The sequence below is a fragment of the Carlito syrichta genome, unplaced genomic scaffold (genome assembly GCF_000164805.1).
Source record: "Carlito syrichta isolate Samal-C Ts95f unplaced genomic scaffold, Tarsius_syrichta-2.0.1 Scaffold305725, whole genome shotgun sequence".
NCBI lineage: Eukaryota > Metazoa > Chordata > Mammalia > Primates > Tarsiidae > Carlito > Carlito syrichta.
This window is the reverse complement of record NW_007249821.1, coordinates 157,432-184,894: the sequence shown is the minus strand read 5'-3', so window position 1 is coordinate 184,894 and position 27,463 is coordinate 157,432. Positions and strand designations below refer to the sequence as shown.

The 27,463-nt window shown below is 39.0% G+C and overlaps 1 protein-coding gene and 1 pseudogene across 1 annotated transcript in view; both read left to right on the top strand.

The window, feature by feature from the left end:
* The first annotated feature begins 622 nt into the window (after positions 1-622).
* Positions 623-27,463, top strand: part of NR2C2 (nuclear receptor subfamily 2 group C member 2) — a 78,269-nt gene continuing 51,428 nt past the window's right edge. Inside the window, exon 1 of the mRNA XM_008062493.2 lies at positions 623-706. Coding sequence (XP_008060684.2) covers positions 647-706 — 60 coding nt within the window. The 5' untranslated portion in view covers positions 623-646. The remainder of the gene's footprint in view (positions 707-27,463) is intronic.
* On the top strand, positions 12,228-12,747 carry LOC103264795 (annotated as a pseudogene).

Sequence of the window (27,463 nt, the reverse complement as noted above, 5' to 3'; positions counted from 1 at the left end):
TCTCACCTCAGCCTCCCAAAGGCGCGGGATTACAGGCTGAGCCACCGAGCCCGGCTGGATACCATGTTCTTATTTGTTCACTTTAGTAATGCAATCTCCTTACTTCTTGCCTTATTAGTGGTAGCACTTGCCTTTCAACCCATGAGCGAGGTGTATTAGCACCCATCAGGGTTTTGCGTCTCACGTTGCCACTAGTAAAAGTATACTTGATGGTAATAGTCTAGTACTCTATCCAAAGTTGGTTTCACACCTTTCTCAGATAGCCACCTTCTTATTCAACACACTGTGATAGGGAGCTATCCAAAAAGGTGTGATTCCCAACTCCCTGACAGGTAAACCAAGCTGTTACAACCCAGGAGACCTGAATTAAATTTCCATTCACCTTTGTCTATACTTACCAAGGGAAGTCTTATTTCCAAATTGAATTGTCTACAAATTAATTTTTGTCCCTGTAATTGAAGAAGCTGGCGTAGCATGTCCAGATAGGCTTAGACTGCTAGCTTTGACTTCAGTAGAGGGCAAAATCCATGCAAGACAGTACCAAAGATGTATTTTGACTAAAATTTTTCAAGTAGCCTGGTTTTTCCCCACCTGATAGAAGTTGCTACATCTTTCCAAACAGGTTCTCTAATGATCTTGCTTCACCATGGCTACAAATTTGGAGGGGCTGGTTCAGCACAGAGTGGGGACCCAGCAGGTGGCTGAGGTGAGTGACAGGGGCTAGCACAATAACTAGCACCCTTGCTTTTGAAAGGAAAGAGAAATCAGTGTATTCTGTTGTTTCAAAACAGTCTGGAGAAAGTCAGCATGTGATTCAAATCCAAAGTAGGATGCTTCCATCAAAAAAATTAAAATTACAAGAATATTTATTTGTAACATTTCTGTCCATAAGTAGGGTAGCCTAACTGCATATAATAAGGTGACTTGAAATTTTCCCTTCAACCAAAAACAAAGAATCTGACTATTTTCCTTTTTTTTTTTTTTTTAAAGAAAAAAAGAATCTGATTCTTAATTGAACACATGGGTATAGTTTTAGCTCCAAGGCTCTGTCTTAGTTTCTGACACACTTGGTACTGTGTAATGGCAGACAGCCTACCATGCACTGGGGAGTGTACTAAGTGTGAGAAATAGCTGAGTCCTTCCTTTAGCAATCTGAAGGCCTGGGTAAGGAGCAGTTATAAAACAGGTTGAGAAGTATAAGTCATGTGAGAGAATTAATTCTGGAGGTGGTTCTTGCATGACAAGTAAGCGTTTGTCAGACAGACCCAGGTAAGTGGGGTGGAGAACTTTGTGGCAGATGCTAGGGAGGATATCCTAAGTCAAAAACCTATTTAAAGGTACAGAGGTATTAAGTAGCTTGGTATGTACAGGCAACTTGAGGTGTAAAGGAGGCAGTGAGGGCCAAATCTTGAAAAGCATAGTTAATCTGTCATCACTAATAATATATTTTGAACATTCACTCTGAACCAGGCCCTCTGCAAAGCCTTTAATCCTCACAATAACCTTCTGAGGTTGGTACTGTCAGTATTCCCATTTTATTTTATTTTATTTTATTTATTTTTAAATCATAACTTTTTAACTTAACTTGAATACATTTCAGTTTATTTTTCGACTCAGATATCTACATTAGAAAACATTTTAAAAATATTGATGTTTGAAATATGTAATGTTAATATGTAACAAGTTTTTATTAGGTTAAAAATCCCAGCAGGGAGCCTCCAAAATGTTAGGTCGGACCTGCTGGGTTCGTGGTGTATGATTCAGTGCTTCACAAAAGATGCAGAGAATTGCACAGAAGTTAGATTGGAAAATATAGTTTATTTAGAAAGTAAATTAGAGAGAGAGAGAGAGATTCACCTCCCCAAGGTAGGGGAGGGGGCCAAAGCCAAGAAACATGGAGCCCATAGCTCAAAGAGCCACATGGACACACAGAGTTTAACAGAGCAGTGATGAGTAGTCCCATTTTATAGGTGAGGAAACCAAGACTTGACATAAGTAATTAGCCAAGGGAACACTGCAGCAGAACTGAGATCCTGACCCAGGTCTCTTCACCTCTTCCAAAGCTCCTCCAATTAACCCTGGGTCACACTGCAACCAGGAGTTACTAGAAGGGTTCAGAAGAATAGATGTTCAAATAAAAGGAGTTCTTTAAAACAAAAACTAAGTATACACTTGCATATGATAACTATATATAACATTAGAGTGGCTAAATAAGTAACACAACCTACCGTTCCTCATTTCGGTGAAAGGCAGTAATGGAGTAGAATAAAGTATCCAAATTAAGAGGTTATTAACAGTCAGTTCTGTATAGTTGTTTATCAGTCAGCAGACAGCGAAGGAACATGCCCTTCCCCTTCTCGTGGGCCAGGGAGGGTCCACTGGTGGATAATGACAGGGCTTCTGCTTGCCAAGAGCTCTCTGTTTCAGAGGTTAGGCCTGAGATAGGCCACACTAGAGGAGTGAGTAGGCAAGGACAGGAACTTGGGAAAAGGGGCTCTACGGAGTGAGATTGTGAGCCATGAAGTCAGACAGACTGGGGTTTAAATCCATGCCCTGGCATTTGCTTTCTGGGTGTCTCCTTGTGCCTCACTTTTCTCATCTGGAAAATGAGAGTAATAATAGTACCTATCTATCTCACAGATTGTCTTAAGAATTCAGTGAAATAATATAGTGTAAAGCTTTAGTAGGTGTCACGCTTTTGCTCCATGAATGAGATACAGCAACACTGTGTATTATGTAAATAATTTTCTCTAGAGTTCCCAGATCAACTCTTTTCTCTATAGACCAGATAAGTCACAAATACCAAGGTAAGCTACAAAAGTTGGATGATACAAATAACAACTTGATGTCCTATAATGTGTCAAACTTAATTATTCAGAGAGAGAGTTTAATATAGTTGTCAAAAGTATAGATTCAGGAGCTAGACTGTCTATATTTAAGTCCTGGCCCTACCACTTGCAAGCTATGTGACCTCTCTGGTTTTTGGAATTGTTTCTGAAGAATTGATACTAACTTTTCTTTACAAGTTTGGAAAAGTTCAGCAGAGAAGTCTGGCCTGGGCTTTTCTTTGCCAGTCATTTCTGGATTACTCATTCAGTCTCCACTGTTGTCCCTTTCTTCTTGAGTCAGTTTCAGTAGTTTGTCTTTAAGAATTTGTTCATATTATCAATTTGTTGGCATGTAATTGTTCATAGTATTGTTTTCCTTTATAATCCTTTTTATTTCTGTAAGGCCAATAGAAATTTCTTCTCTTTCGTTTGTGTTTCTAGTAATTTCAGTCTACCCTCTTTTTCTCTTGGTCAGTGTAGCTAAACATTTGACAGTTTATGTTTTTCAAAGAACCAGCTGTTTTGTTTCATTGATCTCTCTCTACTGTTTCTCTGTTCTCTATTTTGTTAATTTTCACTCAAAACCGTAATGAGGTATCATTTCACATCCACGAGAATAGCTAGAATTTAAAAATCATATAATAAGCATTGGCAAGAATGTGGAGAAAGTAGAATCCTTATACGTTGCTGGTGGGAATGTAACCCAGTGTTCCTTAACTGTGAAATGACTGAAAGTTGGTTTTAAAAAACAATATGGTTAGTTTTTTTTCAAAAAGGAATCATTGGCAGATGACAGTGGGTAACTGAAGCAATGAGAGCTTGAATCGTGTCTAACAGTGGCATTAATTTTGCTTTTCATATATGAAAGAAATAAATTTTTCCAAAGGGGCTTCAGCATTATTTAAGATTCTTCTCTGTAACTGGAAACTTAAAGCAGACATATACACATATTTCTTCGTCACCATCTAAAGAAAGATACTTTTTATACTCCATTAAGATGTTTTGAGTTAGGAAAGATTTAGGAGTTAACTTGCTGAAGCATTTTGAATGCTCACTGACTGACAGTAAGAGACCACTTGAACACCTGAACTACCAGTTGCATGTATGTTTTTGCAATGAAAGTGAGGCTGCTTTCCAAATCTTAGCCAGGCATTTCCCTGATCCCTGGGCAAAGGGTCTGTCAGCATCAGATGCTCTGAAAAGGAGGGTCCTGCCCCAGCTGAGAAAATATGTAGCCCAAATCTTATGGTCCATTATTCTTTTATCATCAGGACTTACATCATCATTGCAGAAAACTTACACTAACACATCCATGTAAGGGAATGTTTAAAAACATCAGGTTCTCCCAGTTCTTGAACAAAACTCACTATTGGCAAGGCCACATCCACAAGTGGGAGAAGGCAAAGTCATTGCTCAGGTTTCAAGTTCCTGGTATTCTAGAATGCCTAACTCACTGTGATTTAATTTGATTAATTCTGCCTTCTAACAAACTGAATATTTAAGTTTTCATAAAATTTGACCAATGCTATGTTAGGTTTGAAAGAGAAAACAGTAGGTTCTTGAACAACCTTCACCTTTTCTTTATCCCCAAGTCTCCCTCTCTAAGTTTATTTTATTTTTTTAAATTTAACTCTATGTTTTTGAAAATATCCTTACCCTGCTGGGTAAGGTAGCTCATGCCTGTAATCTCAGCATTTTGGGAGGCCAAGGCAGAAAGATTGCTGAGCCCAGGAGTTCAAGACCAACCTGAGGAACACAGTGAGACTTTGAGTCTACAAAAAAAATTTAAAAATTAATCAAGCATGGTGGTGTGCGCCTGTAGCCCCTAGCTATTCTTGAGGCTAAGGTGGGAGGATGCTTGAGCCCAGGAGTTTGAGACTGCAGTGAGCCATCATTGTGATACTGCACTCTAGCCTGGATAACAGGATATGACTCTGATTCAAAAAAAAAAAAATCCTTACTTAGCTATTTCTTGATTTATCAGGTTTAAACCTTGTCTTTTTTTTTTTCCTTTGTAGTGAAGTTTTCTTAAGTTTTGGTAAAATACATATAACATAAAGTTTACCATTTTAACCATTTTTAAGTGTGCAGTTCTTTGGCATTAAGTACCTTCCCATTGTTGTGCAACCATCACCACCATTCATCTCCAGAACTTTTCCACCTTTCCAAACTCTGGAAGAACTCTGTCCCCATTAAGCACTAGCTCCCATCCTTCTCTTTTCCATAGCCACTGGCAGCCACCATTCTGTTTCTGTGAATTTGACTACTCTGGGTACCATATATAAGTGGAATCATATAATATTTATCATTTGACACTAGGATTATTTCACTTAGTGTAATATTCTCAAGGTTCATCCCTATTACAGCATGTATCAGAATTTTCTTCCTTTTTAAGGCTAAATAATATTCCATTGTAAATATAACACCATATTTTATATCTTTATCCGTCAGTGGACATTTAGGTTGCTTCCACCTCCTGGCTATGAGTGATACTGCTGTGAACTTGGATGTACAATATCTAAGTCTCTACTTTTTATTCTTTTGGATATACGGTTGGTCCCTGACTTAAAATAGGTGGACTTAACATTTTTTGACTTTGTAATGATGTGAAAGCAATATGCATACAATAGAAATCATACTTCAAGTACTTATATGACGTTGTTTTTTCACTTTCATTTGTTTAGTAAATTACATGAGATAATTCAACACTTTATTATAAAATAGGCTTTGTGCTAGATGATTTTGCCCAGCTGTAGACTAATGTAAGTGTCCTGAGCACATTTAAGGTAGGCTAGGCTAAACTACTATGTTCTATAGGTTAGATGTATTAAATGCATTTTTGACTTATGACATTTCAACTTATGATGATTTTTCAGGAATGACCCCATCATAAGTCGAGGAGCATCTGTATACCCAGAAGTAGAATTGCCGGATCATATGATATGGTAATTCTGTTTTTAATTTTCAAAAAACTTCCATATTGTTTTTACAGTGACTGTACCATTTTACATTTCTACCAGCAGTGCACACAGGTTCCAATTTCTCCACATCCTCAGCAATACATATTGTTATTATTATTTTTATAATAGCCATCCTAATGGATGTGAAGTAGTATCATATTGTGGTTTTGACTTACATTTCCCTAAAGGTTAGTGATGTTGAGCAACTTTTAGTGTGTGAATTGGCCATTTGTATATCTTTGGAGAAATGTCTATTCAAGTTCTTTGCCTATTTTTGAATTGAGTTGTTTGGGTTTTTTGGTTGTTGAGTTGTAAGGGTTCTTTATGTATTCTATATATTAAACTTTTATCAGCTATATGATTTACAAATTTTTTTTCCCATTCTGTAGGTTGCGTTTTCACTCTCTTGATAGTGTCTTTTGATGCAAAAAAAAAAAACCTTAATTTTGATTCCCTTCAGTTTATCTATGTTTTCTTTTGTTGCCTGTGCTTTTGGTGTCATATTTAAGAAATTATTGCCAAATCCACTGTCATAAAGCTTTTCCCTATGATTTTACAGTTTTAGCTCTTAAGTTTAGATTTATAAACCATTTGTATATGGTGTTATCTAAGGGCTCTAATTTCACTTTTTTGTTGTGTTGATGTAGATATCTAGTTGTCTCAGCACCATTTGTTGAAAAGACTGTCCTTTCCCCATAGAATAGTCTTGACATCCCTATCAACAATTATATGACATATATTCAAGGCTTTATGTCTGGACTATTATTTTTTCCTCTAATATTGGTAAAAATCACATAACCTAAAATTTTTTACCATCTTAACCTTTGTGTGTGTGTGTGTTGGAATCTCACTCTGTCGCCCAGGCTGGAGTATAGTAACACACTCACAGCCACCCCATCGTCAACCTGCTGAACTCCGGCAATCCTTCCGCCTCAGCCTTCAAAGTAGCCAGAACCACAGGTGCACACTACCACACCGGCTAATTTTTTGTATTGTAGAGACGATGTCTCAACAAGTTGCCCAGGCTGGTCTCGAACCCGCAAGCTCAGGCAATCCTCTTGCCTAGGCCCCCCAAAGTGCTGGGATTACAGGCTTGAACCACCACACACAGCCACACAGCATTCAGATAAACCTATCAAAACTCAAAACCATCACAAGTTAGAAATACATTTAATACCCCAATAAATTCATCGGAAAGTCAAAAAATTATAAACCAAACCATCAGGGATTGTCTGTATACAGTTCAGTGGTGTTAAGCATATTCATAGTGTGGTACAACAGATCTTTGCAGCTTTTTCATCTTATAAAACTCAAACCCTATTCCCATTTAACAGCAACTCCCCATTTCCCCCTCCTCCAACCCTTGGCAATGAACTTCCTACTTCATATGCATTTGACTACTTTTGATAATAATTATAAATAGAATCATGCAGAACTTTTTTTTTAAATGATTGTTTATCTCACTTAGCACAATGTCCTCAAGATTCAGGCTCTCTATTCTATTCCATTTGTCTGTATGTTTGTCACTTTGCCTGTATTATACTGTTTTGATTACTGTAGCTTTTTAGTAAATTTTGAAATTGAGAAGTATGAGACATCTGACTGTTCTTTTTCAAGATTGTTTTGGCTGTTAGGATCCCATCCACATGAAGGTTAGGATGGATTTTTCTATTTCCACAAAATAAGCCATTGGAATTTTAATAGGGGGCATAGTGAATCTGTACATAGCTTTAGATAGTATTGAAAACAATGGTCTTCTAATCCATGGACACAGGATGTCTTTCCATTTATTTATTCCTTCTTTCATTTCTTTCTGTAGTGTTTTGTAGTTGTGCACAGGTATTTTGCCTCCTTGGTTAACTTTAATCCTAAGGATTTTGTTTAATTATAAATGAAATTGTTTTCTTAATTTCCTTTTTGAAATGTGCATTGTTGTTATATAGAAATGCAAGTGATTTTTGTGTGTCAATTTTGTATCGTGCAATTGTGCTGGATTTTTTTTATTAGTTCTAAGATCATGTCTTCTACAAATAGAGATAATTTTACTTCTTCCTTTCCTATCTAGATGTGTTTTATTTCTTTTCCTTACCTAATTGTTCTGACTAGGACTTCTAGTACAATGTAATACAATGTGGAATAGGAGTGGCAGAAGAAGGCATCCTTGTCTTATTCCTTATTTTACAGGAAAAGTTTTCAGTCTTTTATCATTAAGTATGATGTTAGCTGCGGTTGCTCATATATGGCCTTTATTATGTTGAAGTAATTTCCTAGTTTGTTGAGTGTTTTTTAATCATGAAAGGCTATTGAATTTTGTTAAATTATCTTTTTTGCCCTTCATTCTGTTCATGTGGTATATTACATTGATCAATTTTCACATGTTGAATTGCTCTTGCATCCCTTGGACAAACTCTCTTGGTCATGGTTTATATTTCTTTTAATGTGCTACTAAATTTAGTTTGCTAATATTTTGTTAATAATTTTTACATTAGGGTTTCTGAAGGAAATAGTCTATCGTTTTCTTCTGGAGTCTTTGGCTTTGGCATCAGGGTAATGCTGGCCTCATAGAATGGGTTTAAGAGTGTTCTCTTCAGTGTTTTTGGAATAGTTTGAGAAGGATTGGTGTTAATTCTTCCTTAAATGTGTGATAGAATTCACCAGGGAAGCCATTTGGTCCAGCACTTGCCCTTTTTGGAAGACTTGAGATTACTTATTCCGTTTCCTTGCTAGTTAAAGGTCTATTGAGGTTTTCTATTTCTTAATGATTCAGTTCTGGTAGGTTGTGTGTTTCTGTGAATTTGTCTCTTTTTCCTGAGTCATCTAATTTGTTGGCATGCAGCTGTTCATAGTACTTATAATTCTTTTTTATTTCCGTAAAATCTATAATAGTAATGCCATTTTAATTTCTGATTAGGCTTTTTTTTTTAACTTACCATTATGAATTAAGAAACTTCAGTGTTCATTCAGTACCTTAAGACTCCCACATCTCTTCCCTCCACTCTCCCAACAAAATTATATCCTCTTTGTATTAATCAGTGTTCTGTGTTACATAATTATGACACTATCACAAATGCTTCCTACTGCCTCCAGTATAGTTGTAAAATTCTCTAAATACTATTTTCCATGCAGATAACATCAGAGGAATTTTTAGTTTCCTTTTTTTCCTGTAAAAGCATTCCTTCAAAACCCTCTGACCTGCTCCTTACAATTGCTCTTTGAGCTTGCTGTGCACAGCTGTCATCCTTTACTTCTCTCTTGTTTTGAATTCCTTGTTTTCAAACAAGGAATGAGTCCATGTTTTTTTTCCTTTCATTTTTCGATGGACACCATTCTTTAGTAGCTTCCTAGGAAAGGTGCATTTTTTTTAGTCTTATGTATCTAAATATGTCTTTATTTACACCTACATGCTTAATTGATAGTTTGACTAGGGCTTGAAATCTAGGTGGAAAATAATTTTACCTCAGAATTTTGAAGGCATCATTTTATTACTTTCCATCTTTTAGTGTTGCTTTTGAGAAAGTCAGTGCCATTCTCATTCTTGATCCTCATAGGGTACCTCACCCTCCTCTCCTTTCCACTCAGGTTGTCAAAATCTTTTCTTCATCCTTGTGTTGAAATTTACATTAATGTCCCTTGGTGTATATATTTTTTTCATATATAACACTGGACTCTCATAGGGTCCTTTCAATTTGGAAATTCAGTCCTCCTGTTCTGGGAAATTGTTTTAGGCTAGTTTTTGGATAATTTCTTCTCTCGGGTTTTTTTTTTTTTTTTTTGTCTCTTTCCAGAGCAACTGATTAGTTTAATATTGACTCTCTTGAACGTTATAATCTTTTTATTTCCTCATCTTTTCTCTTATTTCCATCTATTTCTTCTATTTTCAGGGAGATTTCCTGACTTAGAATCTGTCTTCCAACACTTACTAGTGCTTGAACATGTTTCTTAGCCTCTTTGTGCTAGTTTCTCCACCTGTCAAATAGGGTTAATTATTGAACTTACTTTAGAAAATTATTGTGAAAATTAAATGATATGCAAAGCATGGGACATAGCAAGTAATACGGCAAATAGTAATCTCTCAACTCTTGCTGTTGTTACTGTTTCTTCAACTTTATTTTCATTTTAATATCGTATTTTTAAATTTGGGAGCTCTTTTCTCTGTTCATCTTTTTTTGTTTTGTTTTGTTTTGATTTTTTTTTTTTGAGTTGGAGTCTCACTCTGTCACCCAGACTGGAGTGCAGTGGCCGCACCCAGCCACCACGGCCTCAACCTGCTGGGCTCCGGTGATCCTTCCGCTCAGCCTTCCAAGTAGCTGGAACTACAGGCGCGCGCTACCACGCCCGGCTGATTTTTTGATTTATTGTAGAGATGAGGTCTCACTGCCTAGGCGGGTCACGAACATGCGAACTCAGGCAGTCCACTCACCTCAGCCTCCCAAAGGCGCGGGATTACAGGCTGAGCCACCGAGCCCGACTTGTTCATCTTTTATAGCAACTTTTTCTTGTTTCATGCATCCAGTTTCATGGGTTAGTTTTCTGAGGGGGTTGAATGTAATTTTTTACTGTTTTTAGTTTTCTTCTGCTTCTTACAAAGTTGTTGTTTTATCCAAGTTCATTTTTGTTCTTTTAGTTCATTTTTGTTCTTTGAAAATTTTCCTCAGGGGGCTAATAATTCTCACTGTCAGTCAATATTTAAGAACACGGAACAGCCAGGCACGTGGCTCATGCCTATAATCCTAGCACTTTGGGAGGTGGAGGTGAGAGGATTGCCTGAGCCCAGAGGTTTGAGACCAGCCTGGACAACTTGACCAGACCTTGTTTCTACAATAAATTTTTAAAAATTAGCCAGGCATGGTGATACACACCTGTTGTTCCAACTGTTTGGAAGGCTGAGGCAGAAGGATAGCCTGAGTCCAGCACGTTGAGGCTGCAGTGGCCGTGAGCATGCCACTGCACTCTACCCTGGGTGACAGAGTAAGACTCCAATGTGAAAAAAATAAAAAAGAACTGAAAACAAAAACCAAAAAAAGATTTTGGTATATTTGAAAGCCTTATCAGCTAGTTTGATTTTACTATGGAGTGATTAGCTAGATACCCACACCCCAAACTTCAGTAAAGATGTTCGTTGACTTATAATGGGGTTACGCCCCAATAAACCTATCATAAGTTGAAAATGCGTTTACTACTTCTAACCTACAGAATATCATAGCTTAGTCTAGCGTGCCTTAAACATGCTCAGAACACTTACATTAGCCTACAGTTGGGCAAATTATCTAACGCAACATCTACTTTATAATGAAGTGTTGAATGTTATGTAGTTTATTCAGTACTGACTGAGAGTGCAAAGCAGAGTGTTGTATGGGTCCTTGAAGTATGGTTTTTACTGAATGCTGTTGCTTTTGCACCCTTGTTAAGTCAAACAATTATAAGTTGAGGACTGTCTTACCTGTAGGTTTTTCTCCTGGGACCATTGAGTTTTTTGAAGCAAGAATTATTCCATTTCTTTTCTGAATGCTACGTGTGTCATGCCAGTCTTTTTGTCCTTGTTTGCTTTAAAACTATGGCACAGGGAATAGGATGGGAGCAAGGGGTTGGAAATTTGCCTTTATTATTTTTTTAATTTTTGAGCCAGGGTTTCACTCTGTCACCCTGACTGGAGTACTGTGGTGTAATCATGGCCCACTGTAACTTCATACTCCTGTACCCAAGCAATCCTCCTGCTTTAGCCTCCTGAGCAGTTGGGACTACAGGTGCGCACCACCATACCTGACTAATTGTTTATTTTTGTAGCGACATGGTATCTCTGTGTTACCCAGGCTGGTCTCGAACTCATGACCTCGGGTGATCCTCCTGCCTTGGCCTCCCAGAGCACTGGGATTACAGAGGTGAACCACTGTGCCTGACTGAGGTTTGCCTTTAATTCTTTCACTTAACCTACTTCTTTGAAAACTAAAGAACTGGGGCTCCCTTCTTTGCCTTGAAGATGTGTTTGATGTCTCTGGGCCTGGGGCCTCTTTGATTCAACTTATTCACAGACTGCACTTCTTCCTCCACCCCCACCCCACACTGGAATGAGAGTTGGTAGTAATGGTGGTGAATTGTGAGGTCATACCACATTCAACCAGTCCCCTGGTTTTCAGCCTACTTCTCATCCCAGGTTTCTGTGAAACTAGGGCTCTAGCACTGAGCCTTTCCAGGGTTCTGTGATAGGAATTAACTTGCTTCTCATTAATACTCCTCTGTAGTCAGTCATTTGTAGTTCAGCTCTGTTCATTCTGCTAAATTAATTTGCACTTCATCATCTGCTTTCCATCTTCCAAAAGTTTGTTAGCTTCCATAAACCACTCTATTCTAGCTATTCTTTTTGTCCTCATGGGTTTGTACATTTTTCGGTTCCTTTATGTATAATTTAATGTGACTTGCTAAGAGAATAGAAAGAAGAAAGATGGCGAATGTATTCGTGGGCAGAGACAAGTGTGGGGAGCTGCAACTTGTCTCACTACCCAGTCCTGCATATGGGTCATCATGAAGAGGTCCCCCGACATGTCAGTATCAGCCAGGAGGCACTGGTGCTCACAGCCAAGGCCACAGAGCTCTTTGTTCAATATCTAGCCACCTATTCCTACAGACGTGGCAGTGGAAAGGAGAAGAAATCACTGACTTACAGTGATTTAGCCAGTGCTTCAGAGAAATCAGAAACTTTTCAGTTTCTTGCAGATATATTGCCAAAGAAGATTTTAGCTAGTAAATACCTGAAAATGCTCAACGAGGAAAAGAGGGAAGAAAATGAGAATGATGATGATGACCAAAGGACAAAGCCAAATCATAATCAAAAAAATGCTTTACAAATCAGCCTAGTGAGAACCCTCCTGGATCAGCATCATTGCTTTGAAGTAAACACAACACAGCGTGCCTTTAGTCTTGTCACTTTTTCAGAGACTTCCAGTGCGTTGTATTCTTTCTGAGCTAAGATAGGGCATCTCTTGCATCTACACCATAAACATCCAAAGGACCCAAGCAGCAGCCTGTCTCTGACAGGCCCACATGGCAGTTGGTCACCAGGGAGGCCCCCTGCACAGATGACCACTACCAGCTAATTGATCTGCTGTATCTCCAGACCATGGAGGCAAAAACAAAAGATTTTGCTTAACTTTAAAATTTACAAATAGCCGGGCTCGGTGGCTCAGCCTGTAATCCCGTGCCTTTGGGAGGCTGAGGTGAGTGGATTGCCTGAGCCCGCGGGTTTGAGACCCACCTGGGCAGCGAGACCTCATCTCTACAATATATCAAAAATCAGCCGGGCGTGGTAGCGCATGCCTGTAATTCCGGCTACTCGGAAGGCTGAGGCGGAAGGATTGCCGGAACCTAGCAGGTCGAAGCTGCGGTGACCGGGAGCGGCCATTGCACTCCAGTCTGGGCGACAGAGTGAGACTCCAACTCAAAAAATAAATAAATAAAATAAAATAAAATAAAATAAAATTTACAAATAGATTTCTTTCCTTTCTTTTTTTTTTTTTTTTTTTTTTGAGTTTTATTCTCCCTCTGTCGCCCAGACTGAAGCGCCTCCCAAAGGCGCAGGATTACAGGCTGAGCCACTGAGCCTGGCTACAAATAGATTTCTAAAGAGCTTCTGTATGTCAGTTATATGAATGCATATATGTATATTTTGGAATTGGTTCATGTAAACAATATGATTACGTTTTCACTAAATATGTAGTTTATAGGTAGTATGTTACATTTGAATTTTTGTATTTTAAGAAAGTTTCTTTGACAAATATTTCAAATTTCAAATATTTTTCTACTGTAAAGTCATGCTTTTCTATTAAAGATTTGTACATTTTTGTTTGTTTGTTTTGAATAGGAATCTCACTCCTTCACCCAAGCTGTAGTACAGTGACATGCACGCTCACGGCCACACTATCGTCGAACTTCTGGGCTCCAGTGATCCTTCCACCTCAGCCTTCTGAGTAGCCGTAACTATAGACAGGTGCTACCACACCCGACTATTTTTTATTTTTCATTGTAGAGATGAAGTCTCGCCAAGTAGCCCGGACTGGTCTTGAGCCTGTGGGCTCAGGCAATCCGCCCGCCTCAGCCTCCCAAAGTGCTGTGATTACAGGCTGAGCCACCAAGCCTGGTCAAGATCTATACATATTTTTATGATAAAATGCTTATGCACTAGTTTTAGAGGCCTCTAGTCTAATGCCTTGCTTACTGCTTGAGAATTTTTCAAAAATTTTGTTTAAAAAGCATTTCTAACATTTTAATTCCCAGAGAAAAAAACCCAGCCAAATTATCAAATTAGGATGAGGTGGAAGAATCTCTGAACCCAGGAGGTCGAGGCTGTGGTGAGCTGTAATCATGTCATTGCACTGCAGCCTGGGTGATAGAGTGAGACCCTGACTAAAACAAATTAAAAGTACTAAAATAAATATTAACTCTGCATAAATGTATTGTTCTTAAATAATTTTTGAAACAGTTTATATATTGGAGCTATCTTTTATCTTACTGTTCTTTGCCTAGTACCTGTTTTTACTGTCTACAAAAGAAAACCAGAAACCCATTTTTTTAACCTAGAGTAAATGGCTCCTGTCTTTTCAGTATATATCTCTTTTATAAAAAAAAGAATTATAATTTGCATCCAGTAAAATTACACTTTTTAGTATCTAGTCTGTAAATTTTGGCAAATGCATAGTTTTGTAACCAATCAATACACAGAACAATTTCATCACCCAAAATATGTCCCTGTACCCTGTTGTAGTTAGTCTTTTTTCCCAGTTCTGGTAACAACCACTGATGTTTTCAGTCCCTCTTGTTTATTAAAACTTATTTTCTATAACTGGAAGTTAGGGAATATACTACTATTAATAAAGCAAACTGAAAGCATTCATCGATGGACTTCAAGGTGCTCCAGAAATACTCATTTATCCATTCAACAAGTATTTAGGATGCTTACTGTGTGCTAAGCCATTATTATAGTTTTCAGGATGAAGACTGCACACATGGAGCTTTTATTCTATTGGAAACCATACAGTAGACATCTAAACAGAAAAAAGGAAAATGTCAAGAGAACAGTAAGTGCTGTAAAGAAAAGGGAAGAGATCAAAAGTGACAGGAGTTACTACCTAAGTACATTCAGGGAAGATTTTTCTCAGAAGGTGACAGTTAAACAGAGACCTGAATGAAGTGAGATTGTGAGGTCTGAGTGTGTGAATATATGTGTGTGGGGGTTACTGAGTTGGGGAACACTGGGCAGGGAAGCAGGGAAGGAACATGTTTGGCATGATAAAGAAGCAGCCAAGAGGCCTGTGTGGCAGCAGTACAGGGAGTGGAAAGAAAGTGTCTATGAGGTCAGAGCGGGAAGTAGGGGCCATATTGCTTTGGTGTCAGGCCATGGTCAGGAATTTGTCTTCATTCTATTCTGTAAAATACATGTTAGGGAGCTACTGAAGAGTTTTGATCAGGAGAATGATCTATATTTGAGGGTTGAATCGGGAGCCTACTTGTAGAGCAAACGGCAGTAGTTAGTTCCTGCCTTGCAGACTAAGCTCTCTTCCTTGATGGCAGGCAGACTTGGAAGTACTCTGTATTTTTAAGTTGTTACTACCCCTAGTCCCTACTGTGCAATTTCTCTAGGTGGCCATATCCATATTACATGACCCCTGATCTCTTTGATCTACAGATGATTCAACCAAAGCTACATGCCTAATGTACTGAGTTGATAACATTTCTACTTTTAAGAACTGAAAAACAAGCATTCCTCTTATTACCTGATGTATGTATTCCTGAAAAACCTTGTGCTCCATGCACTAAAAATGACAGTTTATGGAAAAATAGGATTTGGGGTAGACCAGAGAACTAACAAAAATAATAACAATCCTAATAAAATTATAAGCACAGTTAAAAAGACATGTTAAGTTCTTAACAATTAAACATTACAGTAAATATAGGATTTTGACTTAAAAACAAAATGAAAATAGCTTTATGGCAGAGAATATAAGGAAGGGTAAGGATGCTGAGTTATTTGCATAAATGTATACAACTTTGGGAGAAATGCATAAGAATGTGTAAAGATAGGGGAAACTACACAATGAGCGTTTCTAAGACATCACATGGCCAGACTGAGACAAGAGGAAGAACTTGGTATGACGGGGCATCCTTCACAACATAGTTCCCTACAGCTTGCTGTGCCAGTATACTTTGCATTCTGTGCCTGTTACTTGGTGATACAAGGCATTAAGGAATTGGAAACAATCACTTGTGAATCAGTATGATTTCCACTGTCAAACTGACACCAGTTCTCTGTTTACAATTTTATTTATTTATTTATTTAGAGTTGTAGTCTCACTCCATTGCCCAGGCTGGAGTGCAGTGCCACGCTCACAGCCACCCCAGTGTCGACCTGCTGGGCGCAGGCGATCCTTCCACCTCAGCCTTCCAAGTAGCCGGAACTACAGGCACGTGTTACCACGCCTGGCTAAGTTTTGATTTATTGTAGGTACAAGGTCTTGCCAAGTTGCCCGGGCTGGCCTAGAGCCTTCAGGCTCAGGCAATCCACTTGCCTTGGCCTCTCAAAGTGCTGGGATTACAGGCTAAGCCACCAAGCCCGGTTTATTTACAGTTTTATAAAATCAGATTCACATTACAGAAATCCCTTGTTAGTTATATACTTTGTAAATATCTTCTCTGCTATAGCTCATTTTTTATTCTATTTATGATACTTTTCCTTTGTGATTTGCACTGTCTATATCGTATTTAAGAAATCCTTCCCTACCCTCATGATCATAATTCTTAAATTGTCTTCTTAAAGTTTTAAAGTTTTGTCTTTTAGGTTTAGGCCTTGGGGCCTCCTGAAATTGATATTTGTATATGAGATGAGGATTTATAATAAGGTCAAGCTTCCCTGACTTTATTATTGGTCTCCAAAAGTGACTGGAATATTCTTGGTCTGTAGATCTTCAATATTAATTGTTTAATTAACTTCTTAGGTTATATACCTACAGAAACAAAAACCTGCTGACTTTTTAAAATTGGAATGGCAAATACTTAAATGAATCAATTTAGAGAGAATTGACATCTTTATGATATTGTCTTCCTATTCATCATGGCAAATCTGTTATTTATTTAGGTTTTCTTAATTTTTTTCACAAAGACTTGGCAAATTTTTTATTTCTTTCCCAATACTTTCTGTTATATGATGCTATTTGTAAATACCCTATTAAAATTTGTTTCCCGTTTTTTGCTGGTACGTAGAAATGCAAGTCATTTTTGTTTATAGATTTTTAATTGAGAAATTTTGCTCTTATTCTAATAATTTAGTTCACTTGGAACTTTTTTGTCGTTTATGATTTAATGGTAGTTTTTTTGCTTTCTAATTCTTACATTTTTTTCTTGACTCACTCTCCTGGCTAGGCTTTCCAGGACGGTGTTACATGGAGTTGAGAGCAGCAGCTTGCCTTGCTGCTCATCCTGAAGAGAATGCTTTGAACAGCTTATCATTAGGTATAATGTTTGCCATGACCCTGTGTTCCTTAGTAGACTAAGGACATTCTTTTCTGTTCCTAGTTAGAATAAAATGTGTTGGCATTGAATGTTGTCAAACATTCTTTTTTTAATGATCTACTGAGATGATCACAGAATTTCTCTCTTTTGATCAGCTAATGTGGTGAATTAGGTTGACTTTGTAATACTAAACTCATTTTGTATTCTGTAGTTAATCTCAATTTGATAATTTCAACTTAATTTTGGGGGACGGGGTTTGAGTTGAAGTCTCTGTCACCCAGGCTGGAGTGCAGTGGCAAGCTCACAGCCACCATAGCCTGAACCTGCTGGGCTCAAGCAGTCCTTCCCTCAACCTTCCAAGTAACTGGAACTACAGGCATGTGCTACCACACCCAGCTAATTTTTTGATTTATTGTAGAGATGAGATCTCACCAAGTTGCCCAAGTTGGTCTCAAACCCTCAGCCAATCCTCTCACCTCTGCCTCCCAAAGTGCTGGGATTACAGGCATGAGCCACTGCCCTTCCAAAGTGCTGGTATTACAAGCGTGATCCACCGTGTCTGGCTTAATTGTGATCTTATACACACATTCTTGATTCAGTTTGCTGACATTTTGTTTAGGAATTTTGCATCTGTATGCATAAGTGAGATTAACTTTTAATTTTTCTTAACTTTATGCAGGCCTCATAAAATGAGTTGTGAGAATGGTCTTCATTTCTTACACTCTGCAATAATTTATGTAAAAATTGAAATTATTTGAATGCTTATAAAACTCACCAGTAAATCTATTGCAGTTTGGAAATATTTTTACTACTGATTTAATTTCTATAATGACTAAAAGACTATTCACATTTGTTGTTTGTAATTCAATCAATTTTAATACTTTATACCTTTTTCTGAGAGTTTCTGTTTGGCATATAGTTGTTCAGAATATCCTTGTTTTACATAAAAATATATATGCATGCATACATACATACATACGGGGGTACCAAAAACTGCATACAAATTGTAAGAGATGTTCGCCATAATCAAAAGTGTCTGCATGCTGATGATAACTACTTTGAGCACCTCTTGTAATTGCAGAAGTGACTTGTAGTCATCTGAGTATTACGATACAGTTTTTCCCTTCTTAAAATACATTTTTTTGGCACCATGTATGTGTGTTTTAAAATTTAGTTTTGGATTTTTTTGATTCTTACTCTGTTGCCCAAGCTGGAGTGTAGTGGCATGATCACGGCTCACCAGAGCCTAGACCTCTTGGGCTCAGGCAATCCTTCTGCCTCAGCCTCCCAAATAACTGGGATTACAGGCATACACCACCACTCCCAGCTAATTTTTTGATTTTTTTTTTCCTTTTAATTCAGTCTCGTTATGATCCTAGGCTGGTCTTGAACTCTTAGGTTCAAACAATCTTCCTGCCTCCCAAAGTAATTGAATTACAGGCATGAACCACCATTCCTGGCCCTTGTTTTATATTTTGGGGTCTTTTTGTTTGTTTGTTTTTTGAATTGGGGTCTCACTATGTCACCCAGGCTAGAGTACAGTGGCACCATCACAACTCAACACAGCCTCAATCTCCTGGGCTCAAGCGATCTCCCAGCCTCAGCCTCCCAAGTAGCTGGGACTATAGGTGTGCACCACCACACCTAGCTAATTTTTTTTTTTTTAACGAAATTGGGTCTCACTATGTTGCCTAGACTGGTCTCAAATTCCTGGGCTCTAGTAAACCTCCCACCTTGGCCTCCCCAAGTGCTGGGATGACAGGCATGAGCTATCCCACCGGGCCCTTGTTTTATAGCATCTCTAGTTTTCATTTCTAATATTATTTGTATCATCTCTCTTTTTTTCCTGGATCACTTTCACCAGAAAGTTGTTTTAACTCTTGATTAATTTTTTTAATTATTTTTTTCCTTCTGCTTTCTTTGCACCTGGATAGTTATTCTTTTTCTAAATTCTTAGGATGGATACTTAGCTTATTAATTTCTCAGCCTTTCTTCTTTTCTAATATAAGCACTGGGTTATATATTGTCTTCTGAGTATAGTTCTAGCCACATCTATCCCCAGGCAACTACTGATCTTCCTCTTGTTTTAGATGGATTTACGTTTTCTAGAATTTTCTTTTCTTTCTTTAAGTTTTTTTCAGGGGTTTTTGTTTGTCTGTTTGTTTAAGTCAGAGTCTCACTGTTGCCCAAGCTGGAGTGCAGTGGCACCATCACTGGTCACCATAGCTTCAACTTCCGACTCAAACAGTCCTTCCACCTCAGCATCCCAAGTAGCTAGGACTACAGACATGTACCACTACATGCTGTCTCTCTATTTTTTATAGACAAAAAGTCTCACTATGTTCTCAAGGCTGGATTTTCTAGAATTTTCTATGAAAGAAATTTTTTTTAAGTACCCTTCTATTTTTCTGACTTCTTTCATTCAGCATACTTATTGTGAGGCTCATCCATGCTCCTGCGTGTATCACTAGTTCATTCCTTTTTATAGTGCATCCATTGCATGGATATGCAACAGATTTTTTAATCCATTTACCTGTTGATGGACATTTGGGTTATTTCTGGGGTTTTTTGAGTTGGAGTCTCACTCTGTTGCCGAGACTAGAGTGCAGTGCCATGCTCATGGCCACCTGAGCATTGACCTGCTGGGCTCCAGTGATCCTTCTGCCTCAGCCTTCCAAGTATCTGGAACTACAGGTGCGCACTACCACACCTGGCTAATATTTTTATTTTTTGTAGAGACAAGTTCTTGCCAAGCTGCCCAGGCTGGTCTCAAACCCTTGGGCTCAGGCAGTCCATTTGCCTCGGCCTCCCAAAGTGCTGGGATTACAGGCTGAGCCACCAAACCTGGCCTATGTGTGTGCAAGTCTTTGTTAGAACATATGCTTATATTTTTCTTGGGTGGATAGCTAGGTGTGGAATTTTGGGGACATATAATAATTTTTTAAGAAACTGCCCAATTATTTTCCAAAGTAGCTATACCATTTATATTCTTACCAGCAGCACAGGAGAATTCCAGTTGCTCTACATCCTTGCCAACACCTGGTACAGGAAGTTCCATTCCAAGAACATGTTTGGTAAGACCAACATACAAATGAGTTCCATTCCGAGAGTGTGTTTGTAAGTCCAATTTGTTTTAAGTCCAATAAAGTTAGCCTAGGTACCCAACTAACACAATCAGCTATATAGTACTGTATGTATTAAACAGGCTATACTGACATCTGGTGAAGAGAAATGATACATTAAAAAATGCAAGTGTGCAAGTTCATACCTTGAAGGTTCATATGTAGGGGACCTGCCATGTGGTCAATATTTTTACTCTTAAGCATTCTACTAGATGTGTACTAGTTCCTCCTTGTGGTTTTAATTTGCATTTCTCTAATGACTAATAATGTTCAACATCTTTTCAAACCAGGCTCCTGGTGTGAGACATAGAAGTTGCTTCTGGCCTTCTGTATTACAAATTACCAATATATCCATTCTTTACCAGTTAAAGGACTTAATAACAGATGACAGAAACCAACTGTTGCTGATTTAAACAGAAATGAAGTTCCTAAAGAATATTGAGTTAAAATAAATGTGAGGATGGATACATGGACAGACAGACTGATACAGATAAACTTTACAACAGGAGGGCTGGAGAAGAAGCTCTATAGCTCAGAACAGTACCTAAAATTGCACTGGATAGCTAACTGGTCTGATGAAACTGTAACTGTACAACCAATACCACTGAGGCTGGAGATGGATCTCCAGCTTTCAGTGCCAAGTCTCAATCTAGTACATCTGATTGATGCCCCGCCCTCCTCCAAGGGAGATTAGTAGGAATGCAAATATCTGTCACTGTCTGCTTCTACCACTGGAGGTAGGCTCTGCCTCACTCAGACCCGTGAGGAGGGAGTTTCTATGTTGCCTAGAAAAATAATTTAGGAGCATACACAGGTAAAGCCATTTCTATATTTAGGATAATTTGTGTAAGGTGAATACCAAGAAGTAGAATTATCAGGTCAGAGATCGTGAACAAATTTTTATGATGCTCTAGAGGAACAGACCTGTTGAGCTCATAATTTGGTCTTGGAACTTTTTGCTTTCTTATATTAATCTCTTTCCTATTATACACCATTTATTGGCTGTACTTAGTGAGTAGAGTGATATGCTTCTTAGAGCTTTAAATAGTTGTTGAAGTGGAGGGACTTTTAGTCTCCCTTCTCAGAATAGAGAATCATCTTTTTTTTTCTCCTTGATTAATTTTCCCTTTTGGATTGGGGTACCTGGGTTTGTGCTAGAATCTGAAAAATGTATGACATATTTATTTAACTTAAATTGTTTTAAGTTGGAACACATATAAACTTCTGGAGTGGAAATTCATCATTTGTAGCTTCATTAACTTATTTTTTTAATTTCCTCTCTGTCAACCTCCTTCCCACCTTGTGTAAATGTAAATATCCATAAAACCTCTTTCCTTCTACCCTTCCCCTAGGCTTTTATTTGTTTTGTTTTTTGATGACTGGCCAGCATTCACTTCATATCCCCATGTCAAACAGAGGGCTACAGCCTGGCTTAGTGGCAGGTGCTCTTGTTTCAAAGCCAGAGAATTAGGGTGTTAGTTTCAGCCTCACCCTTAATTCACTGTTATTACAGGAGCTCCCTCTTCTCCATGGCCTTGGGGAGGACTGGGACTTAGACTTGAAGCCATTCCATGGACCTATTTCGGTGCATCTACTATAACGCTCTTCCCACCAAGTGAATGTCGTTGAATGAGCCCAGTTTTGTTATTCTTGTGGGTGTTTCTGTATGTAATGCAGCACATAAGTTGTTGCCTGCCCTTTGAATGAAAGAGGAACTTGCAAAGACCCCTTATCTTTAATAATATTAGATTACTGCACCGTAAAGTTGAAGATACTGTATGCAGACTGTGAGGCTTCTGAGTTCTCCAAATCTTCCCTCCAGTCCTTATAGTTTAAAACTGTTTGTGAGTCAGTTGGACTCCATGTTAACATTCTTACGTGCTTTCAGTTGAGAAAAGGGGATCTTTAAGGAGAAGGGAGTAAGGGAATAGGATTTAGCAAAGGCAACAATCTGGGTGAAGGGGGAGCTTTATAAAGCACAGTACATCTTCCCTAGAAGCAATTACTCATATTATTAGACAGACTGATTCAGCAGCTGGCGAAACAGCAGAAACATGTCGATTTTGCTTCCTTGGTTACAGGGAGTGATAGTGTACTTGACCTTCAGCAGAGCAGGGTCACAGAGAGGGCATCTTTAAACAAACCTGTCTGGTTTTGGTGAATGGAATCTGCACTGGCTGGGTTTGAAAACAAATGCCTGTGAATTCCCTCAACCAACTCCTGGGATTTTCTGTGAACTCTCTTTGGCCTGGAAGGTTGCTGAGGAAAAATGTAAATAAAGCTGCAGGGAGCCACTGGCGTGGTGAGTGTAAGTGTCCTAAAGAAAACAAGACTGCAGTACTGAAGCTGGTGCTTTTTCTCTCTGTTTCTGGGAGAAGATGCCTTACAATGCAGTGTATTTCAGTAGGCACTTGTTTTTAGACCAGTTGGCATAATAACAGTGGATTTAGACACCTACTGTGTATTTGAAAGAATTCAATTTAGTGTCTATTGGTATTCTAAAGCTCCTAGCAAATTGTTTCTTCACAGGAACTTGTATTTGAGTATGCTGGGTAAATTCAGGTGGGGCAAAAGTTATTTGTTTCCAGCAGGTTCATCTGCCTGTGAACAGAAATTAAGAACCATATTGCTCTTAAACATCTCACTGTTTTACATAATTGTGGGTAGTAGTTGTTGACTTTGGATTTTTATTTTTGTGCCAAGAAATTTAGTGCTATAGTTTTATCTTTTTTAAACCTATATTATCAACTGGAAAATTAAATCAATACTGATATAATCATGCTGATGTATAACGTTTACGGTTCATTCCTTCATTGACTTTGCTATAAAAAGAACTAGAGTTAAGGTTATCAAGAGAAGTAATTCTTTAGGGACACAAGCATTATAAGCCTCTGATCCTGTGTGAGTTGAGGGATAAGCACTTAAAGGCCAGCAACCTCCTATAGATTCTTCTCTCTGTACTGCGAGTTGCAGCACAGAGTTAACCTCTTTGCCTATTGACCCTTTATCATACTTACTATTTAATGGTCCTTTGAAATAAATTTAAAAGGAGGATGTGGTGCGTTTCAATTCAGGCTGGAGGTGTTCCCTACCTGAAGCCCTTTTTCCCACTTAGGCATTTACATTGTTCATTATTTCATTGGGAGTGTTAAGGAGAAATGGAAAGGTCCTTTTGAGATGTGTAACATATTAGGTCTGCATGATCTAATTTTTCACAAATTATGAACTCTGTTACTCTATTAATACCCAAAACTCAGAATAAATTATAGATGTAGATGCTCATAATATTGCACATTAACTCAATGTTGTGAGCAGCTTCTTCAGTCTAGATGTTTATCTTTCAGCAAGTGACCGCATGTAAACCACAGAAATTTTTCCTAACAATCATTTTCTTTTAAAAAAAAAAAAAAAAAAAAAGAAGGAAGAAAGTGTTGCCAAGGCAATGTCATGCTGTTATGGAAGAGAAGGTTCTCACTCTAAGCTGAAAATATATGAACTTCCCCATTGACTGCATAAACCCACCTGTGTCAATGGAAGCCAGTATTCCTTGGTTTATATAATAAACTGCCAGGGCAGGTGTTGTGCTGTACCTGCAGTAGTCTCATTAGCAGACAAGCAAAACAGTGGAGTAAAGCAAAGTCTAAGCAAAGTCCCAGGATCAGAGGCTGTAAAACAAAGACTTCATATTCATTCCCTAAGGTGAAAGTGTTCATTTACTAAGCATTCATCGTGGGCCTACCATGTGACTTGGGAGTAAAAGGAGAAAAAGAAAATAGGGTGCCTTATAGAGAATGCTAGGATTCAGGAACTGTGGGAGCCCAGAGGAGGGCATTCATACCAACCTGAGGGGCCAGGAAAGGCTCAACAGAGGAGCATAGCTTTTATGTGTTGGGCAAGCATGGCTACCTTTAAAAAGGGTATGAAATGGGACCACTGATTTTACCCTTTAAGTGTGAATTGGAGACCATATCCTTGGAAGGTCTATCTCCAAACATATTTCATGCCCAGCTTGCATGAAATATGTTTTGATTGAGTCCTTTGGACTAACAGTTTTTGCTGTCAAAGTGCAAGTGCCCTAACCAGGCACCTGGGTGTTGTCAGGCATTTATACTTAAGTGTAAATTAAGCAGTTCCATCCTTTGCAACTTAATCAGGTTGAGTAGTATACAGTGTTAGTCCATTTTGTGTTGCTGTAAAGGACTACTTGAAGCTAAGTAATTTATAAAGAAAACAAGTTTATTTGGCTCACAGTTCTGTATGGCACTGACATCCGCTTGACTTTTTTATTTTATTTTATTTTTGTTTGAGTCAGAGTCACGCTCTGTTGCTCATGCTGGAGTGCAGTGGCACGCTCACGGGCACTGCAGCCTCAACCTGCTGGGCTCAGGTGATCCTTCCACCTCAGCCTTACAAGTAGCTAGAACTACAGGTGTGCACTACCATGCCCAGCTAAGATCTTTTTTTAAAAAAATTTATTGTAGAAATGAGGTCTCGCCAAATTGCCCGGGCTGGTCTTGAACCCCTGGGCTCAGGCAATCCTCCCGCGTCCACCTCCCAGAGTGCTGAAATTACAGGTATCTAAATTCACACAGCAACAAGAATTTCTTGAAGGTCCATCATGGAATTACTTTGCCTTCAAGCAAGACCATATCTAAACTGCCCCTGGTGCCACTAGAACATATCTACTTTCTTTCTTTTCTTTTCTTTTTTTTTTTTTTGAGTTGGAGTCTCGCTCTTTCACCCAGGCTAGAGTGCAGTGGCATGCTCACGGCCACTGCAACCTCAGCCTGCTGGGCTCAGGTGATCCTTCTGCCTCAGCCTTCCAAGTAGCTGGAACTACAGGCATGCCCCACCATACCCGGCTAATTTTTTGATTTATTGTAGAGAAGAGATCTCACCAAGTTGCCCAGGCTGGTCTTGAACCCCTGGACTCAGACAATCCTCTCGCCTCGGCCTCCCAAAGTGCTGGGATTACAGGCTTGAGCCACTGTGGCCAGCCTACATCTCCTTTCTAATGGCCTCAGGAATTAGGGTATCCCAAACATTTTCTCATTAACCAGTCATTTTCAAAGTTAAGCAGTGATGCTCAGTTATTTAAGGCTGTTCACAAAATCTAAATGTATTACTGATCCAACAGGGAGCCCATTGCCAGTGTAACCCATGTCCCGTCTCAGATGAAGAGTGTTTGGGGCTTCTCATATCAAAGGAATCATAAAATTTGCAAGCATATCCCTGAACAGGTGAAGAAGCCAGGAGTTTAAAGAATAGCTCGGGCAGGTTGCAAAGCTAGTGAATAGCAGTCACAGAGCCCAGCCTGTGCTTCCTTGTAGCCCCAAGGGTGAAAAGGCAGGACCGTTTCTGATTGCTCTGGCACACAGCTTCAAGGTCACAAAGGGTGTTTGTTAGGTTCAAGTAAAGCATGGACCATGGTCACTTTGGCTTCAAGACAGAAAACTTTTTTGAGTTTCTGCAAAATACTTTTTGAATACTATTTTTTGGGGTTTTTTTGATTGTTGGTTTTTTTTTGTTTTTTTTGAGTTAGAGTCTCACTCTGTCGCCCAGACTGGAGTGCAGTGGCTGCTCCCGGCCACCGCAGCCTCGATCTGCTGGGCTCCGGCGATCCTTCCACCTCAGCCTTCCAAGTAGCCGGAACTACAGGCACGTTACCACGCCTGGCTAATTTTTTGATTTATTGTAGAGATGAGGTCTCGCCAAGTTGCCCAGGCAGGTCTTGAACCCGTGGGCTCAGGCAGTCCACTCACCTCAGCCTCCCAAAGGCACGGGATTACAGGCTGAGCCACCGAGCCCGGCTGAATACTATTTTTTTAATAAACTTTTTTTTTTTGGCTAAGCGCGTTCCTTGTGCCTGTAATCCCATCACTTTGGAAGGTCAAGTCAGGAGGATTCCTTGAGCCCAGGAGTTTGAGACTAGCGTAGGAAACATAGTGAAACCTCATTTCTATAAAAAAAAATTTTTTTTTTAATTAGGCAATAGTGGTGTGCACCTGTTGTCTCAGCTACTTGGGAGACTGAGGCAAAAGCTTGAGCTCACTATGTTGAGGCTGCAGTGAACCTCTACATTCTTGCCACTACACACCAGCCCTGGTTACAGTGCAGGATTCTGCCTCAAAAAATAAGCTTTTCATTGTAGTATAAAGTACTTAAGTTTAAAATTCATCAACTTATAACATAGTGAATTATTCCAGAGAAGATTTCCGTGTAACCACCACCCAGGTTAAGAAAGAAAAGCATATTCTGCAACCCAGAAACTCTCCTCATGCCCTCTCCCCATCACTGCTGGCTCCCTGATCATTAAAGGTAACCTCTATCCTGACCTCTTACACTATGGATTGAATTTGTTTATTCATTCTCTTTTTTTTTTTTGAGTAGGAGTCTCACTCTGTGGTCCAGGCTAGAGTACGCTCACAACCTACCGCAGTCTTGACTTGCTGGGCTCAGGCGATCCTTCCACCTTAGCCTTCCAAATAGCTGGAACCACAGGTGCATGCCATCATGCCCTGCTAATTTTTTGATTTATGGTAGAGATGAGGTCCCGCTAAGTAGCCCAGACTGGTCTTGAGCCTGTAGGTTCAGCCATCCTCTTGCCTCAGCCTCCAAAGTGCTGGGATTACAAGCATGAACCACCACACTCAGCGGTTTATTCATTCTTTTTTTTTTTTAATGTAACAGCTTTATTAAGATATAATTCATACACCATATAATTCACCTACTTAAGTGTGTAAGTACAAGAGAGTATCCAAAGAAAACCATAATTATCTTTTGGAGGGTGGGCCCCTTGTAATACAGGCTTTCCCCACTAGGTAAGTGTTTTAGGAAACCGACATTCAGTGTACCCGCTAGCATTGCTGTGAGAGGCTGTGTTCAGCTTCAGTGAATTTTTCTTGGAGATAATTTCAGCGCATTTGCCCATTTCTTGACGGGCGATTTACAAGTGCGCCTGTACACACTGAGCTGAGTGTTCAGCAATTTTTGACCAAAAATGGCATGACCCTATACCCTACCCCCCCCATCTGATATCACTCCAAGCAACTTCTTT